The 17,890-nt window shown below is 46.4% G+C and overlaps 1 protein-coding gene across 1 annotated transcript in view; it reads right to left on the minus strand.

The window, feature by feature from the left end:
* The window catches only part of PSMB3 (proteasome 20S subunit beta 3), a 169,707-nt gene that overhangs the window by 68,276 nt on the left and 83,541 nt on the right, over nucleotides 1-17,890 (minus strand). The window contains 1 exon segment of the mRNA XM_040329694.1: nucleotides 12,595-12,702. Coding sequence (XP_040185628.1) covers nucleotides 12,595-12,702 — 108 coding nt within the window.

Consider the following 17,890-nt stretch of genomic DNA (forward strand, 5'->3'; position numbering starts at 1 on the left):
CATGTTGAAGACCCCATCACCTCTTCTGGAAGGTACGGCAATACTCGGAGGAGACTCCAACATAGCCTATGACCAGGACCTAGACAAATCCGGGCAGCCGTCTCACTAGACCTATGAAACAAAGTCTACGTATCTCTAAACTCCTCTTCCAACATGGCTTTGTCGACATTTGGAGGGAAATCAATCCAACAATGCGAGATTACACCCATTACTCTAGCCCTCACAGTTCCATTGCTCGGATAAATCACATTTTCATTCCCACCGCTGCAGTACCACTGGCTTCAAAGTCATACATTAGAGACTCCCTCTGGTCGGATCACTCGATCTCTCCGATTATTCAGCGTCCTTCGGGCCGCCGTTCACACGGCCGCTGGAGACTTAATGAGTTCATCTCGATCAGAGTGAGAGAGGTAGAAGGCGCCATTAAGCATTACTTTGAATCGAATGATGTCCCAGACACTACACAAGTCATGCCTCTGGGCAGCCCATAAAGCGGTGATCAGAGGAAAGCTCATCCAAATAGCCTTCCAGATACACAGGGCCAGGAAAAACGATATAGCAAAATTAGAGCGATATTTTACAACTCTTTGAAGAAAACACAAAGCAAATCCTAGCTCTGTTCCCACAGAAAATCTCGACTCTGCTCGCATGGCCCTGAATTTGGCCTTGACTACAAAAGCTGAGAAATTGCTGCGTTGGAACAGAGCTCGATTCTACTGCCAAGGGGATAGAATAGGATCAATGCTTGCGAGTAGGCTCACTGAGAATTTGTTCATTTGCTCTCCCCAAAATTAAAATCAACGGTGACACATTGTCTCAAAACCCTCAACGTATTATGGAGGAAATCCAAACCTTCTACAAATCTCTGTATAGTGGGGGTGATCACCCACACCAAAACTCGGTAGACAAATTTCTTTATATGAGAAACATTCATCCTATGTGTTTTTTATTATACACTTTCCAACGAACCAGATATTCCGGGGTTAAATCTCTGTGATCTCTGAGATCTATTCACATACACAGATGATTGTGGTTAGGGATTTAGATCTGGTAACCCCATTGGTTAATTGGATTTGACCCATTAGGGGCCAGCATTGATCACATGTTTTTGAAAGTTTACTATATATTAGATGTGATGTTTTATAATTGTCAGCTATGATTGAGCACTAGTTAATAGTGCGAAACGCGTCAGTTTTACCCCTGTATCATGTGCTGCGACTTGTAGTGCATCTTCCCTTTTTTATTTAAATAAAGACAACCATCAAGGTTTTTTGGAGTGCGGCTGTCCATATTTCCTCTTCCTACTAGACAAATTTCTTGATAACATCCAGATCCCCAGATTAGAAGACAGACACCGCCTGAAATTAAAAGCCCCTATATCGTCGGAAGAGGTATGCGCGGTTATTAAAAACTTAAAGTCGCACTCAGCCCCTGGCCCGGACGGAATTTCCGTCCCTTATTACAAAACCAAAACCAAAAACCAAAACCACAACACTTGCATTCTATATGACTCGCTTCTTCAACGCTCTATGAAAGGGAGACCCTCTAGATAAGTCGAGTAACTCGGCTTATATTTCTGTTCTCCCTAAACCAGGGAAGGACCCTAGCTTGGTAAGCAACTACCGACCGATATGGCTTAAAAATAATGATCTGAAGATTCTGACTAAAATCCTTGCAGACCACTTATCCTCTTTTTTAGCCTATATGTTAAAAAAGGACCAAGTGGGCTTCATCCCTGGGAGACAGGGCCCAGACCAAATCCATTGAGCGATTGACAACATATCCCTTCTCAACTCAAACTGGGATAATGACTCTCCACGACAAGGTTGTCTAATCTCCCTAGACCTCCAAAAGGCCTTCGACTGTCTATTGGCCCTATATATCTTAGCCACTCTGAAGCGCTGGGGATTTGGAGAATCCTTTATCAACATTCTACATGCTCTATATTCAACCCCAGAGGCTCAGGTGCGTCTGCAGGGATTTTACTTGGAATCTTTCTATATTTCTAGAGGCACCAGACAGGGTTGTCCACTTTCACCCTTGATCTTCGCCATAGCAATAGAGGCTTTATCAATAGCTATTAGAAACAATCCAGATATTCACGGCATTAAATGTGGCTCTCGGTCCCATAAATGAACGCTATTCACCGATGACACTCATTTTCGTCTCATCCCATCCAATATCCCTCTCCAACATCTGCCGACTCTTAGATGGCTTTGGGAAAATATCGGGACTACTGGTCAACTTTAATAAGTCTCAGGTGCTCAATATTAACATTCCGGATACTCTGCTCACCAGGATTAGGGAGCACTTCTGATATAACTGGAGCAACAAATCCATCAAGTATCTGGGGATCAAACTAACCTCCAAAATCGAACTCCTTTATCAGGCCAACTACCCCCAGCTATTCCAAAAACTAGAGGCAGACATCTCCAGTTGGTCGCAATACTCTGTCCTGGTTGGGTAGAATCAATGCAATAAAAAAGGACTTTACTTATTTTATACTACTTTAGGACGCTTCCTTACCCTCCTCGTCAAGGCCCAATAGGATCTGCTTCACTTGTACCCACTATTTCAGAGGAATTTGGCAATCTCAGAATAGACAGCCAGCTGTGGGGGTTTCTGGGCCCAAAGGAAAGTAACAACAGTGTGGTTCACCGCCCTAACGAATAAACTCGGGGTCCGGATGGGAAGGGCCTGCAGATGATACAACAACTGGGGCATACATTTTAAAGCGGAGGTTCACCTATAGCTTACACATTTTCCCCTTAGATTCCTGCTCGTTTTGTCTAGGGGAATCGGCTATTTGTTTTAAAATATGATCCGTACTTACCCGTTTACGAGATGCATCCTCTCCGTTGCTTTCGGGTATGGGCTGCGGGAATGGGCATTCCTTCTTGATTGACAGTCTTCCGAGAGGCTTCCGACGGTCGCATCCATCGCGTCACGATTTTCCGAAAGAAGCCGAACGTCGGTGCGCAGGCGCAGTATAGAGCCGCACCGACTTTCGGCTATGAGTGACGCGATGGATGCGACCGTCGGAAGCCTCTCGGAAGACTGTCAATCAAGAAGGAACGCCCGCTCCCGAAGACCCATACCCGGAAGCGACGGAAGAAGATGCATCTCGAAAACGGGTAAGTACGGATCATATTTTAAAACAAATAGCCGATTCCCCTAGACACATCGAGCAGGAATCTAAGGGGAAAATAGAAAAAAAAAAAAGGAATTGGGTGAACTCCCGCTTTAATTTTCACTATGCTACATCATCCAAACCAGGAGAGCAATCCCTACTGCCAGGACTGAAGGTCTTTTTTGATGGCTGTCAGAAGGAAGAGGAAAATTGAGTGGGAAAAGGTCTTCAACCTTACTTGCTAAAAGGATTCCCAGGTATTTGATGTGTGAAGTGGTAAGAAGGGGTATTACCGCGCTACCAAAGGACTTGTGGAAGGGAAACTAAAAGGCAAGGGAGGGGGGGATGGGAGAGTAGGGAAGGGGACAGTGAACAAACAAGGGGAGAAAAGGTAAAACTGCTGCAGCACTGCAAGTGTATCAAAACCCAAAATATATGAATTAAAAAAAAAAATAGTGCTGCGCTGTAGGGATAGGAAAACAAAACCAAGTGTCCAAACATATAGTGCTTGCCGGGGAAGGGTTCCAATTTCCTTTAAAAGTAGTGCAGATGTCGCCTTACCTTACTGCTCTAAGGTAACAGCATAAAACTCTATACAAGTGCAGCAACGAAATTTCAGGCAGTTGGAGGTGGCAATGGTCCTCACACGGAAAGATAAAGGAAAGCACCAATAGCGGAATAACGTAGGAGCAATTTAATAGTATAAAAACAGCTTATACACTAGTTACTCACAAAGGTAGTTTTAAAATACAGCATATAAAAAACGAGTGGCAGACTCGCTGGCATCACATCCGGTACCTCTTTGAACAGGACTCTTGCGCGCATTCGTCACTCACAAGTGACTTCTTCAGGAGTGACAAGTGAAGAAGTCACTTGTGAGTGACGAATGCGCGCAAGAGTTCTGTTCAAAGAGGTACCGGATGTGATGCCAGTATTTTTATATGCTGTATTTTAAAACTACCTTTGTGAGTACCTAGTGTATAAGCTGTTTTTATACCATTAAATTGCTCCTACGTTATTACGCTATTGGTGCTTTCCTTTGTCTTTCCGTGTGAGGACCATTGCCACCTCCAACGGCCTGAAATTTTTGTTGCTGCACTTATCCATATAGAGTCGTTTTATGCTGTTACCTTACAGCAGTAAGGGGACATCTGCACTACTTTAAAGGAAATTGGAACCCTTCCCCGGCAAAGAACTATATGTTTGGACACTTGGCACCAGCACTTTATTACATGCGTTCCAGTAGCGTTTAGCCTGCTGCTCCTGCATTAACACTTATGCCGTTTTCACTGTTTATATGTTTGCTATAACCATGTGTATAGTTTTGTAGCCTTCTGGCTCTGGCAGCGCCTGCTGCCTTATTCACCTAGCACTACTGTGTTCACCTTGGATTTGTTACTATGCATCACTGAAGTCGTGATGTGTGAAGTTGCCCCATTTGAAAGAAGCCTGCCTGAAGTAGTGTGGCTAGTGAGGCCGGCATGGAGACATTCAGTGCCTCAGATTTCTGATTTGGAGAAAAGATAGTGCCCCATACGTCTTCAATTGCAATAGCAGGTTTGGGATGGAAACCAAGGGGTTGGTCACAAAGGTCATCTGCAAAACGCCGCAATTTTTGCAAGTGAAGGCCTGTAATATTGGAATTATCTCTAATGGATCGGAGAAAGGGTTCAAGGGTCAGGATAAAGATCAAGGGGGACAGGAGGCACCCGTCTCGTCCCGTTGGCTATCCTGAAGGATGAGGAGAGGTGGCCATTCACCTTCACTTGAGCAGATGGGCGAGTGTAAATGGCATGTACCCAATTCATCATTTGCTATCCCAAAACGCACCAAAGAGTTTCTATCAGGAAGGGCCAATTGTCCCTGTCAAAACGGCTTTTTGGCGTCGGTCGAGAGGAGCAACACAGGGGTCCTCGTGTCCGAGCAGCAAGAATCAGGATAGTCACCTTGGCGGTGTTGTTCTGAGCCTCCATTGCAGGTACAAAACCCACTTGGTTGGAGTGGACTAGTTCAGGGATCAATTTCATTAAGTGTATCAAGAAGATTTTGGTGAAGATTTTAAGATCTACGTTCAGGATAGAAATTGGCCAATAGTTTTGGCAATGTAGCGGGCCCTTACCCTCCTTTGGGCAGTGTCAAAAAACGAGGGGTGGCAACAGTATTAGTAAAAACAAACAACTTAACCCCAAACAAGCAGAGCTCCTCAACGAAGGAGTTGCAACTTTAAACAGACGCCTTCAAAACCTTGCGGCCAAAAGCATCTGAAGATACACTCACATCAACTTTGTAAATTTGGAAAAGGTATGAACGGACGACCAAGTCGCCGTCTTACACACCTGTGAGATAGACGCTTAATGTCGGAAAGCCCAAGAAGCACCAATTGCCCTGGTTGAATGTGCCGTGACCGGAAAGAGGGGCGCTCGCCCCTTAAGAGCATAGGCCTGTACGACGGTCTGCCTGATCCACGGAGAAATGGTGGCCGGCGAGACCACCAGGCACTTTTTTGGACCAGATATCGACACAAAAAGAGTCAGACCTCCGAAACGGAGCCGTAGCAGACAGGTACACCCGCAAGGAACGTACCATGTCTAAAGTATGTAGCGCAACCTCTCTAGGATGCGCCGGCCGAGGACACAAGTACAATGTTCTCGTTAAGGTGAAAGGCCGAAACCACCTTCGGAAGAAAGAAAGGTTGGGGGCGCAACACCGCCTTTTATCCTTATACAAGGCCACCAATTCAGAAACACGTCCGACAGATGTAATGGCCACTAAAAAGGCCACCTTCTGAGATAGCGTCAAGACAGGAATCTCTCTAATTATTTCAAAGGGAGGTTCCTGAAGAACAGAGAGCACCAAAATTCAAATCCCATGGAGGAAGAGGTGGTTAATAGGGGGAAGTACATGACTAACCCCCTGCACAAAGGTACCCACCAAGGAATGGGCCGCCAAAGGCCGTTGAAAGAACACAGCCAAGGCTGAAGTTTCTGATCCACTCCACGCTGTAAAAACAACAGGACCCTGGAAACCGAACACGTCCATGGACGCCACCCCATCTCTTCGCACAGAGATGTAGGCCTTCCAGGTGCGATGGTAGATCTTCCTGAAAGAAGACTTCTGTGCCCTCAGCATGGTTGAGATGACCGAGTCGGAAAGACCTAAACTGGCTTTCAATAGCCATGCTGTTAAAGCCAGCGACTGTAAAGCAGGATGAAGTATGGGACCTTGAGACAGAAGGTCCTCCCGCATTGGCAGCCGCCAGGGTGCATCCGCCACCAGGTGCACAAAATCAGCGTACCAAGGACGCCGGGGCCAATCTGGAGCGATTAGAATCATCGGCATCCCTTCGGCCTCCACTCTGCAGAGCAGCCGAGGAAGCAACTTCAGTGGGGGAAAGGCATAGATTAGTCGATACTGACCCCAGGAGGCCACCAAATCGTCTACCCAGGGATCTCTGGACCTGGCCACGAACCTCAACACTTTGGAGGTTGAGGCGAGAGGCCAGGAGATCAATGTCCGGTGTGCCCCACCTCCTGCAAAAGAGTTGAAACACCTCCAAATGCAAGGACCATTCCCCCTGGTCCAGCATCTGGCAGCTCAGGTAGTCTGCCTGCCAGTTTTCTACGACCGGAATGTAAACGGCCGACAGAGCCGACACGCATATTTCCGTTCACCTTAGGACAGGGTTTGACTAATTTGCTTGGAATCTAGGAGCCAACTAAAAAAGTTAGGAGCCAGAAAATGCGCCCCGTCCCGACGAGCTCGCACACAGAAGCGAACACATACGTGAGTAGCGCCCGCATATGTAAACGGTATTCAAAACACATGTGAGGTATCGCCGCGATCGTTAGAGCGAGAGCAATAATTCTAGCTCTAGACCTCCTCTAACTCAAAACATGCAACCTGTAGATTTTTTTTTAAACGCCGCCTATAGAGATTTTAACCACTTAAGCCCCGGACCTTTAGGCAGCTAAATGCCCAGGCCAGGTTTTGCGATTCGGCACTGCGTCACTTTAACAGACAATTGCGCGGCCGTGCGACGTGGCTCCCAAACAAAATTGGCGTCCTTTTTCCCCCACAAATAGAGCTTTCTTTTGGTGGTATTTGATCACCTCTGCGGTTTTTATTTTTTGCGCTATAAACAAAAATAGAGCGACAATTGTGAAAAAAAATCTATTTTTTACTTTTTGCTATAATAAATATCCCCCAAAAACATATATAAAAAATGTTTTTGTTTCCTCAGTTTAGGCCGATATGTATTCTTCTACCTATTTTTGGTAAAAAAAAAAAAAAAAAAAAATCGCAATAGGCGTTTATCGATTGGTTTGCGCAAAATTTATAGCGTTTACAAAATAGGGGATAGTTTTATTGCATTTTATAAAAAAAAATTTTTTACTACTAATGGCGGCGATCAGCGATTTTTTTCGTGACTGCAACATTATGGCGGACACTTCGGACAATTTTGACACATTTTTGGGACCATTGTCATTTTCACAGCAAAAAATGCATTTAAATTGCATTGTTTATTGTGAAAATGACAGTTGCAGTTTGGGAGTTAACCACAGGGGGCGCTGTAGGAGTTAGGGTTCACCTAGTGCAGGGATATGCAATTAGCGGACCTCCAGCTGTTGCTGAACTACAAGTCCCATGAGGCATAGCAAGACTGACAGCCACAAGCATGACACCCAGAGGCAGAGGCATGATGGAACTTGTAGTTTTGCAACAGCTGGAGGTCCGCTAATTGCATATCCCTGACCTAGTGTGTGTTTACAACTGTAGGGGGTGTGGCTGTAGGACTGACGTCATCGATCGAGTCTTCCTTATAAAAAGGATCACTCGATCGATACGCCGCCACAGTGAAGCCGTGTTTACATACGGCTCTCCCTGTTCTTCAGCTCCGGGGAGCGATCGCGACGGAGCGGCTATAAACGAATAGCCGCGCCGTCGTCCCGGATCGCTCCCCGCGGGAATCCGACCGCCGCATGTAGCGGGGGGGTCCCGATCGGACCCCCCACCCACTAGAAGGCAAGGACGTACATGTACGCCCATTTGCCTGTACGTGCCATTCTGTGAACATACATTTACATGCGGCGGTCGGGAAGTGGTTAAAGGGTAAAAGTTTGTCGGCATTCAACGAGCAGACGCAATTTTGAAGCGTGACATGTTGGGTATCAATTTACTCGGTGTACCATTATCTTTCACAAATTAAAAAAAAATTGGGATAATTAAAAAAACAGAAAGTATTGCAACGATCGCTATTTTATTCTCTAGGGTGTTAATATAAAAAAATATATAATGTTTGGGGGTTCTAATTAGAGGGAAGGAAATGGCAGTGAAAATAGTGAAAAAAGACACACATTATAATTGCTGCAATGCCAATGGCCACCACCAGATGGCGCCAGCTCACCGAAGAGCTTGGGACTTCACAAGGCCGCGGCCTCAATTAGCGGCCGCCGCGATCGTACGGCGGGGGCGCAGGGAGACACAGGATCCTGCGCCTCCATGCGCCTCCGCCGCACGATCGCGGCGGCCGGTAATTGAGGATGTGAGCGACCTCGGATGCTGCAGCCGAGCTCCGTGTTCCCCCCTGATGGTTGACATAAGCCTCCGCCGTGGCGTTGTCCGACTGGATCCTGATTGGGCGACCCTGCAACCTTTTCAACCACGAAGAGAGGCATAGCCTGATCGCAGGAAGTTCCAGGACATCGATCGACAGACGGGATTCCTCTAGAGTCCAACGACCCTGTGCCAACTAGACCCCCCAGACACCCCCCCAACCTGTGAGGCTGGCGTCCGTCGTAATCACCGTCCACTGGAAGGGAAGAAATGACTTCCCGGACCGAAGAGCCGGGGATCTCAGCCACCAATTCAGAGAGACTGACTAGGTGGCTTACCTGAATCTGGCGATCCAGAGAAAACAGAGATTTGTTCCATTTGGACAAGATCTCCTTCTGCAAAACTCGAGTGTGGCATTGAGCATACGGTACCGCCTCGAAGGAGGCTACCATCAGGCCCAGGACTCGCATGCAAAAAATGGAGACGACCATTTGCGGGATGCCAACAGCTTCACCGCAGACTGAAGAGTCTGCAATTTTTCCAGGGGAAGAAAGACTCTCGCCTCCGGAGTCCAGAATCAACCCCAGAATTCCAAACGCTGAGTCTGTACCAGGACCGACTTATGGATGTTTAACACCCACCCGAATTCTCGGAGGGCTGGCTGGCTATAGTCACAACTACCTCTAAATTCTGAGCCAGAAGCTGCTCTCAGAAGATCTTCCAAGTAGCCCACGTTGGCAAAACCTCGCTGTCTCAGCAAAGCTAGAATCAGTGCGAGCACCTTGGTGAAAACTCTTGGTGCCGACGCTAGGCCAAAAGGCAACTGCCACAAACTGATAGTGGTCTTTGCCGATTGCAAAGCGCAGAAACCTCTGGTGTCCTGCGCAAATTGGGACATGCAAGTATGCGTCCTTGATGTCAAAGGGCACCAGAAAGTCGAATGGATTCAATGCGGAACTTCCGTACTCTCACAAAGACATTTAGGGCTTTGAGGTCCAAGATTGGAAGGCCCCTGTCCTTCGGGACCACAAACAGATTTGAATAAAATCCCTGAAACCCCTTGTCCTGCGGAATGGGTAAAATTACCCCGCAACTTAGCAAGTCTTACACTGCCCCCAATAGGGCAGACCGACGAGCCGGAAGGAGAGGGAAATTTGAGGGAAAGAATCTGTTCGGTGGACAGGAAAGAAACTCGATCTTGTACCCCAAAGAGAGCACCTCGCAGACCCACTTTTCGAAGAGCAGGGAGGTCCACCGAGCTGTGAACCTGCAAAGCCGTCCCCCCACCCATGAGCCGGGCGGGGGCAAAACTTTATGCTGTGGCAAGTTTGGTTGCCGGCTTGTTCGGCTTACGCACCCAGGGATGTTTCTGTCCCCCAGCTAAGCCTTTGTCAGCCTGGGATGGTCTACCCGTGGGCCCTGACTGACGAAAATACAGCTTCTGCATGGGAAAAGGACCCGGCTTACGGCGCGGCTCCTTCCCCTTGGTGGACTGAGGGAGGAGAGAGTGCCCTTACCTCCAGTGACATCTTTAATAATGTCGTCCAGAAAGGTGCCAAAAAGACTCCCAACCTTGAAGGGTAAATCTGCCAGGGCTTTATTTGGTTGCTTGGTCAGCAGACCAACATTTCAGCCAAATCAGGGGGCGCAACACCACCGCCGAAACTGAGGCTCTGGATATCAAGGGGGCTGCATCACAGACATATACACGGCCCTGGACCAACTGGTCAGCCAGTCTAATAAATTTGGGAGGGAGCTGGTGCTCCTCCACAGTCTGGTGCAAAACCTTTGCCCATTCAGTGAGTGTCTGAGACACTGAGGTTGCAGCCAAAATAGGCCTCAATGCAGACCCCAGCATGGTAAACATGGAGCGGGTCAGTGCCTTGGACCTATTATGGTCCTTGAAAGCAGGGGTCCCTTTTATAGGGAGAGTGGTTACCTTATTTAACCGGGCCACTGGGGGGTAAACTACTGGAAGAGAAGCCCATTTTTTCAAAAGGCTGTCGATTGAGGAACCACAAAGGACTTCTGAGGCTTTTCCCATTCCTTATCAATGAACTTGTCAAAAAAAAAAAAAAAGGAGAGAAAAACCTTTACAGCGCGGTCCGACTTGTGGGACCCAAAAAAGACTGAGCCCTCAGTGGATGCCTCAGCTGCACCATCCAGCTTAAGGGAGTCCCTCACAGCACATTAACAAGTGCCCTGTCCTGCACTGACCCAGGCGAGGGGTCTTCCTCACAAGGAAGGTCCTGGTCCACATCCTCTGACAACCCAGAACCGGGGTCCTGCGCCGCAGCCGAACCCGGGTCTGAGTCAGAGCATTCCCAAGGAGATGGCGGGGGGAGGGGGGAGCATGCCACTTCCACCCTGGCAACAAATGTTTCCAGGACTGCCAACAAAGTGTCCATGGGAACCGCAGGTGCAGGAGCACCGGCTGCCACCTCTGGCTTGTTTGGGGAAGAAGGACCAGATACTGACTCCATTACATAGACAGCTCTCAGGGACCTATTCAAGACCTGAAAGTCCCACCCTCCTTGCTGCTCTGACCGGGGGGGTTACCCAGGGGACTCACCAACTCAGCAAGAGACTGTTCAGCACCGCTACCCGCCCTCTGCGTGTGTTGTGAGGCAAAAGCTGTGAGGAAAAACTGAGTAATAGATCTGTTAGGAGAATTGTGCTGCGCGCCGTTCAGAAGGCAGCACTAGAGGCCAAAATCCCACACAAAATGGCCGCCAGACGCCTCAACAGGGCGCGACCACAATAAAATGGACGACCGCAATAACAAGCTGTGCCATAGTGCGACTACGACAAAATGGCCGCCAATGGGAAATTCCCATTGTAATACACTGCAAAAATTTTTAAAAAAATGCCGGCGAAACGCCGCAATGTGGATGATAAGGCCGAATGACTCAGGGAAGCCCCAAAGCACACCCCCACAGATAAAAATGGGCCCCAGACACCCCAGAGTCCCCCGGTGGAAAACGAAGCCCCCCCCCCACAGATCCGCCACGGTAACAGAGGTAGAGCAGCAGAAGGAAAAGTGACAGAGCAGGGAAAGGGAGAATAGGAGAACCCCCTAAGCCCAGGAATGCCCAGCCGTACCGACCCTCCAAGGCAGGAAGAACTGTACTTACCCATCCATGTGTGGACCCGCAGGCATATTCCTGACAGGCATACAACCGCATTGGAGTAGCCGTCGGCCCACTCCACTGTGAGTTGAGACAACACAACAGCCCAGTCATGTGTGGACCCTGGGCGGGGCTGTTCAACTCTGTTAAAGTAACATGTATTTAAATATCTAACATGTTCTACCTAGTCCTCCTTTATGAACAGGAACATAACCCATATGTCAAGACTTGTGAAGGCCGTGTCCGTCCATGGACGAAAAGGGAAAATAAAAAAATAAAAACACACAAAACGAAGCAACACCATCTAAGAGTTGGTTAGCATCAGTATATACATTTTTTGTTCAAAAGTTTAGATATGCTTTAAGCAAAACACTTGTAAAAAGGGCACATTGTTGGATGTGTTGCATGCAAGATTCTAGCAAAACCTTACTCTCCAAGACCCTTTTCACACTGAAGCACTGCTAAAACAGCAGCTAAAAGCGGCGTTCATTTTTGCGGTGTGTTTTGGGCGCTAGCGGGTCTCACCCAAAACTAAAAAAGACCCGTTCTGCGGCTCTTTCAAAGAACTTTGGAAGTGCTGCCCATTCATTTCAATGGATAGGGGTGTTTTTGAAGCGCTATACAGCCCTCCAAATATTTAGGACTTTCTCTACCATCCCGCAAGCACACAGCCCCAATGTCAAAAGCACCCGCTTGAATGGGAGGCAGTTTTCATGTGCTATTTTTTGCCACTGCCATTCAAATAGTCTTCAAATACAAGTTAAATACTCATTCATCTCTTACCTTCTCTCATATAGCAAGTTAGCCACCATGCTTTTAAAAGTTTTGGGTTTTATCTGGCGCCCTTCTTTCAGCTCATAAAGATTTAATCTGAACTTCAGACGCTGTGCTCTAAAAAAATAAATACAGTTTTAACAAACAGGCTATTTGGCATATTGTAACTAAACTCTCTATATTACATGAATGGGTAATGTGGATTCACAGATTCTCATGTCCACTGTTTAAGACTGCTCCAACTGTAGTACAAATAAGGCCCATTACAACTATAGTTCCCAATCAATAGTGTCAGCAGGAGGTAAGAGTGCCCCTTGGTTGGTAGTGCCCCTTTGTTGGGATGATCAGTGGGAAGAATGGTGCCACATAATTTGTTTCAGAGGGGGCATTTATTACCCAAGGGCAAGTAAAGACAAGACAAGGGGGTGCATCCAAACTGAGGGTTTACCTCTACATTACCCATGATAAAATTTAACTGATGTTGGGTCCATGTACTATTACATTGCAGCTTACCAATCATTAGATGTAGTGGAGATTTTATATATATATATATAGGAGAGAGATATCTAACACACACACACACAGTACAGACCAAAAGTCCAAAAGTTTGGACACACCTTCTCATTCAAAGAGTTTTCTTTATTCTCATGACTATGAAAATTGTAGATTCACACTGAAGGCATCAAAACTATGAATTAACACATGTGGAAATTATACATAAAAAAAAAAAAAAAAAAGTGTGAAACAACTGAAAATATATTTCATATTCTAGGTTCTTCAAAAGTAGCCACCTTTTGCTTTATTACTGCTTTGCACACTCTTGGCATTCTCTTGATGAGCTTCACCTGGCGCAGCACCCCATCACTCTCCTTCTTGGTCAAATAACCCTTACACAGTCTGGAGGTGTGTTTGGGGTCATTGTCCTGTTGAAAAAATAAATGATGGTCCAACTAAACGCAAACCGGATGGAACAGCATGCCGCTGCAAGATGCTGTGGTAGCCATGCTGGTTTAGTATGCCCTCAATTTGGAATAAATCCCCAACAGTGTCACCAGCAAAGCACCCCCACACCTCCTCCTCCATGCTTCATGGTGGGAACCAGGCATGTAGAGTTCATCCGTTCACCTTTTCTGCGTCGCACAAAGACACGGGGGTTGGAACCAAAGATCTCAAGTTTGGACTCATCAGACCAAAGCACAGATTTCCACTGGTCTAATGTCCATTCCTTGTGTTCTTTAGCCCAAACAAGTCTCTTCTGCTTGTTGCCTTTTAGCAGGGGTTTCCTAGCAGATATTTTACCATGAAGGCCTGATTCACACAGTCTCCTCTAACAGTTCTAGAGATGTGTCTGCTGCAAAAGGTGGCTACTTTGAAGAACCTAGAATATGAAATATATTTTCAGTTGTTTAACACTTTTTTGTTATGTATAATAAGTGCTGTCAAACGATTAAAATTTTTAATCGCGATTAATCGCATTAATGTCATAGATAACTCACGATTAATTCGTCATAAATTTTGATCGCTGTTTTCTAGCTGATCTAAAACCATTTTTGACATAAAGGGACACTTTTGGACAATCTACAGGTTTTAGGCAGAAAGAATAGTTTTTATTTTATAAAAGTACATGTAGGACACTGGGCAGACCACTAGGGACAAGGGGGGTGTGTATTTTTTACATACAGTACTGTAATCTATAAGATTACAGTATACTGTGTGTATTGTGTTTGTTTACTTTTTTGAATTTGGCGCCGTTCTCCCCTCCCATGCGTCGTAACGTCGCAGGGAACGGAGATCGGCGGCACACAGACACTGTGAATCGAGCGAGGAGGACCCGCTCGATCACACAGCGGGGTTGCATCGCTGGATCCAGGGACAAGGTGAGTAACTTGCCTGTGAATCCAGCGAGAAGGTAAGCCGCGCCGCTGCACACTCTGCACGTCCACCCCGAGCGTTAATCGCGCGATAAAAAAATTGACGGCGTTAACATGGGTTTGCGTTAACGCCGTTAATATCGCGTTTAACGCACAGCACTAATATATATATATTTATTATATTATATGTATGTTTTTAAGGCTTTTTCATCTCTATTTTCTCCCGATCTGGCCATTAACACACCTTCTGCATTATAAAAAGACACCCCTCTGGATGCTGAAGCACAGCGGTTATAAGTACTAGCAGATTAAAAAAAAAAGTAACAAAACTGAATCCGAACTCCAGCTAATATTTTATAGTGGGTTACAGCAAACTCTTTCACTTTTGGGATAATGGTTTTACAAAAATAAAAGCTGAGCATTGCAAGTACCCCTGCCAGTGTTAAATGGTCTGTCTCAGACCTGTAATCGGAAGAGTTTTTCTGTTGAAATGCCACACTTACTGGCCAGATAAGATATAAATAGAATATACAAAACAGAAGAAAGCAAGCCTAACTAATATGGAAACTAATGCAGCCATCACATCTAACAATTGGTAAGGTGCAATATGTTTGTTTTTGGGTGTAATACTGCTTTAAACATCCCCTAAAAATTGGGTTATCTCATTTAGATTTACAAGACAACCCATCTAGTAGGACATAATTTGAATGAATTATCTAGGCAGGTCTCAATGCTGACCATCTATAATGAAAACACCTGTTAGAGACTTACCGGTAACGGTATTTCCAGGAACCTTCCAGGACAGCTACTTAAGAGATGATTGGCTCTGCCCTCTACAGGAAACACAAATCAGATACAATTTAAAAGGCCCCTCCCTTTCCTCCGACCCTCGGTTGTTTAGAAGATCAAGTAAACCTCCACCAAAAGTGCACTCGGCAGAGGAAAAACACACCACCACCAGGTGAACAAGGTCGACCAGTAAAAAAGTAGAATAGTATGGGAATATAGACACTGTCCTGGAAGGTTCCTGGAAATACCGTTACCGGTAAGTCTAACAGGGCTTTCCCCCCCCTCACCTTCCAGGACAGCTACTTGAGAGAATAAGCAAGATTATATACCTTAGGGAGGGACGACAGCCTGAAGCACTTTCTTACCAAAGGAGAGGTCCTGGCTGGAAAGCATCTGAACTCTATAATGTTTTGCAAAATGCATGAGGAGGACCAGACGGCAGCTTTAGAAATTTCCATGGGTCTCGTAAATTAGCCCTAATTCTCGAAGGAGGGTTGTGACCTGATGCTTTGAATGCTTTACAAACAGCTTCCCTAATCCACCTAGCAATAGAGCTTTAAGACGCTTTGGACCCCTTCTTGGGGCCACTGAACAATACTAACAGCTGGGAAAAACTCATAAACCTACTGATTTGTCTAGGTAAAGCAGAAGCCATCTCTCTACGTCTAAAAAAGACATAGGGCCAGATTCTCATAGAATCGGCGTTTGCGTAGTGTAAGCCATTTACACTACGCCGCCGCCGCAAATTACTGGAGCAAGTGCCGTATTCTCCAAGCACTTGCTTCGTAATTTGCGGCGGCATAGTGTAAATGGCCCGGCGTAAGGCCGCGTAATTCAAAGGGGGCGGCTTGTATTTAAATTAAGCACGCCCCAGCGACGATCGAACTGCGCATGCGCCGGGCATAAAAATAGCCCAGTGCGCATGCTCCAGCTCACGACGGAAAACGCCGACGTGAGCGTCATTGACGTAAAGTCGTATTTGCAAACGACTTACGAAAACGACGGAAAAAGACGACGCTGACCCGACGCCATACTTAACATGGCATACAACGGACCTTCGTAAACTTGCCCCTCATATAGCAGGGGCAAGTTTACGCTTACGGAAACGTCGTAAATTCACTGCGTCGTCCGCATGTACGTTCAGGAATCAGTGTAAATAGCCAATTTGCATAGGCGATGGGGAAAACGACGAGGCGACACCTAGCGGCGGGAAAAAAAATTGCATTTAAGATCCGACAGCGTAAGAGCCTTACGCCTGTCAGATCTAAGGGATATCTATGCGTAACTGATTCTATGAATCAGTCGCATAGATACTCTCAGAGATACGACGGTGTATCAGGAGATACGCCGTCGTATCTCTTCTGTGAATCTGGCCCTAAATCTTTCCTCCTCCGCATTCTTGGGAGAGGTACAGAAACTAGGAATGACTACTTCCTGGGACCTATGAAAGTTTGAAGATAATTTGGGCAAATAGAAAGGATCAGGCCTAATCACTACCCTGCCCTCCTCTAGAATCCTCAGGAATGGGTCTTTACAGGAAAGGGACTGCAGATCAGAAATCCTTCTCCCTGACGTAATAGCCAAAAGAAAGGAAATCTTCAAGGAAGTTAATTTCAGGGAAGCCCAATTCAAAGGCTTAAAAGGAGCCCTTGCTAGAGCATTTAACACTAATGACAGATCCCAAGGAGGCACATGTTTGATGACCGTGGGAGCATGTCTAGATCTGGCTGAAAGGAACCTCCTGACTAGGGTTGAGCGAACCCGAACTGTAAAGTTCGGGTTCGGTACGGACTTTGTTTTTTTTTTTGTTCTCGAACCCGAATAATTGGAAAAAGTCCGGAGTTCGGCTATTTTATGGCACGCTGCACCGCAGCCAATCGCCATTTGTTTTACTAACCATGCCTACTAATGGCATGGCTGTGATTGGCCAGTGCAGCATGTGACCAGCCTCTATATCAGATAGAGGCACACAGCACAGTCATCACTCTGCATTAGCTAGTGTAGGGAGAGGCTGCTGCTGATTGAGGGACAGTGTAAGATAGGTGTATCCTGCTTCAGAAATCTACACAAGCACTGTTTATTTCTGTGAGATCTGCATCTTATAGTTTAGGGAGAGGTTCCAGCTATTTGCTATAGGGACAGCAATATATAGGTGACTCTCTGTATATTTCACCAGCACTGCACCTGTGATATACTGTGTGTGTCCAGTACATTGTTTAGGGCTAGGTTCCTGCTTCTTGCTATGGGGAAAGAATTATATAGGTGAATCTCTGCCTATTTCACCAGCACTTCACCTGTCCCCTGTGATATACTGTCTGTGCAGTACATTGTTTAGGGCTAGGTTCCTGCTTCTCGCTATAGGGAGAGAAATATTTGGGTGAATCTCTGCATATTACACCATATTACACTATTGTTGTATTTAAAAAACACCCATTTAGGGCAAGATCCTACATTTGATAAATATGAGGAAAACGTCAAATAAGGGACGTGGTCGCGGTCGTGGTGCTGCTGGTGGAGCTCCTGTTACAGGGAGAAGACGTGGTCGATCTGTGCCAGCTACACGCACAAGTGAAACACCTTTCTCAGGCGCGAGTAGCCGACAGAGCCTGCAGCGGTATTTGGTCGGGCCTAATCCAGCTCTACGA

Source organism: Rana temporaria, chromosome 12, assembly GCF_905171775.1.
Source record: "Rana temporaria chromosome 12, aRanTem1.1, whole genome shotgun sequence".
Lineage (NCBI taxonomy): Eukaryota > Metazoa > Chordata > Amphibia > Anura > Ranidae > Rana > Rana temporaria.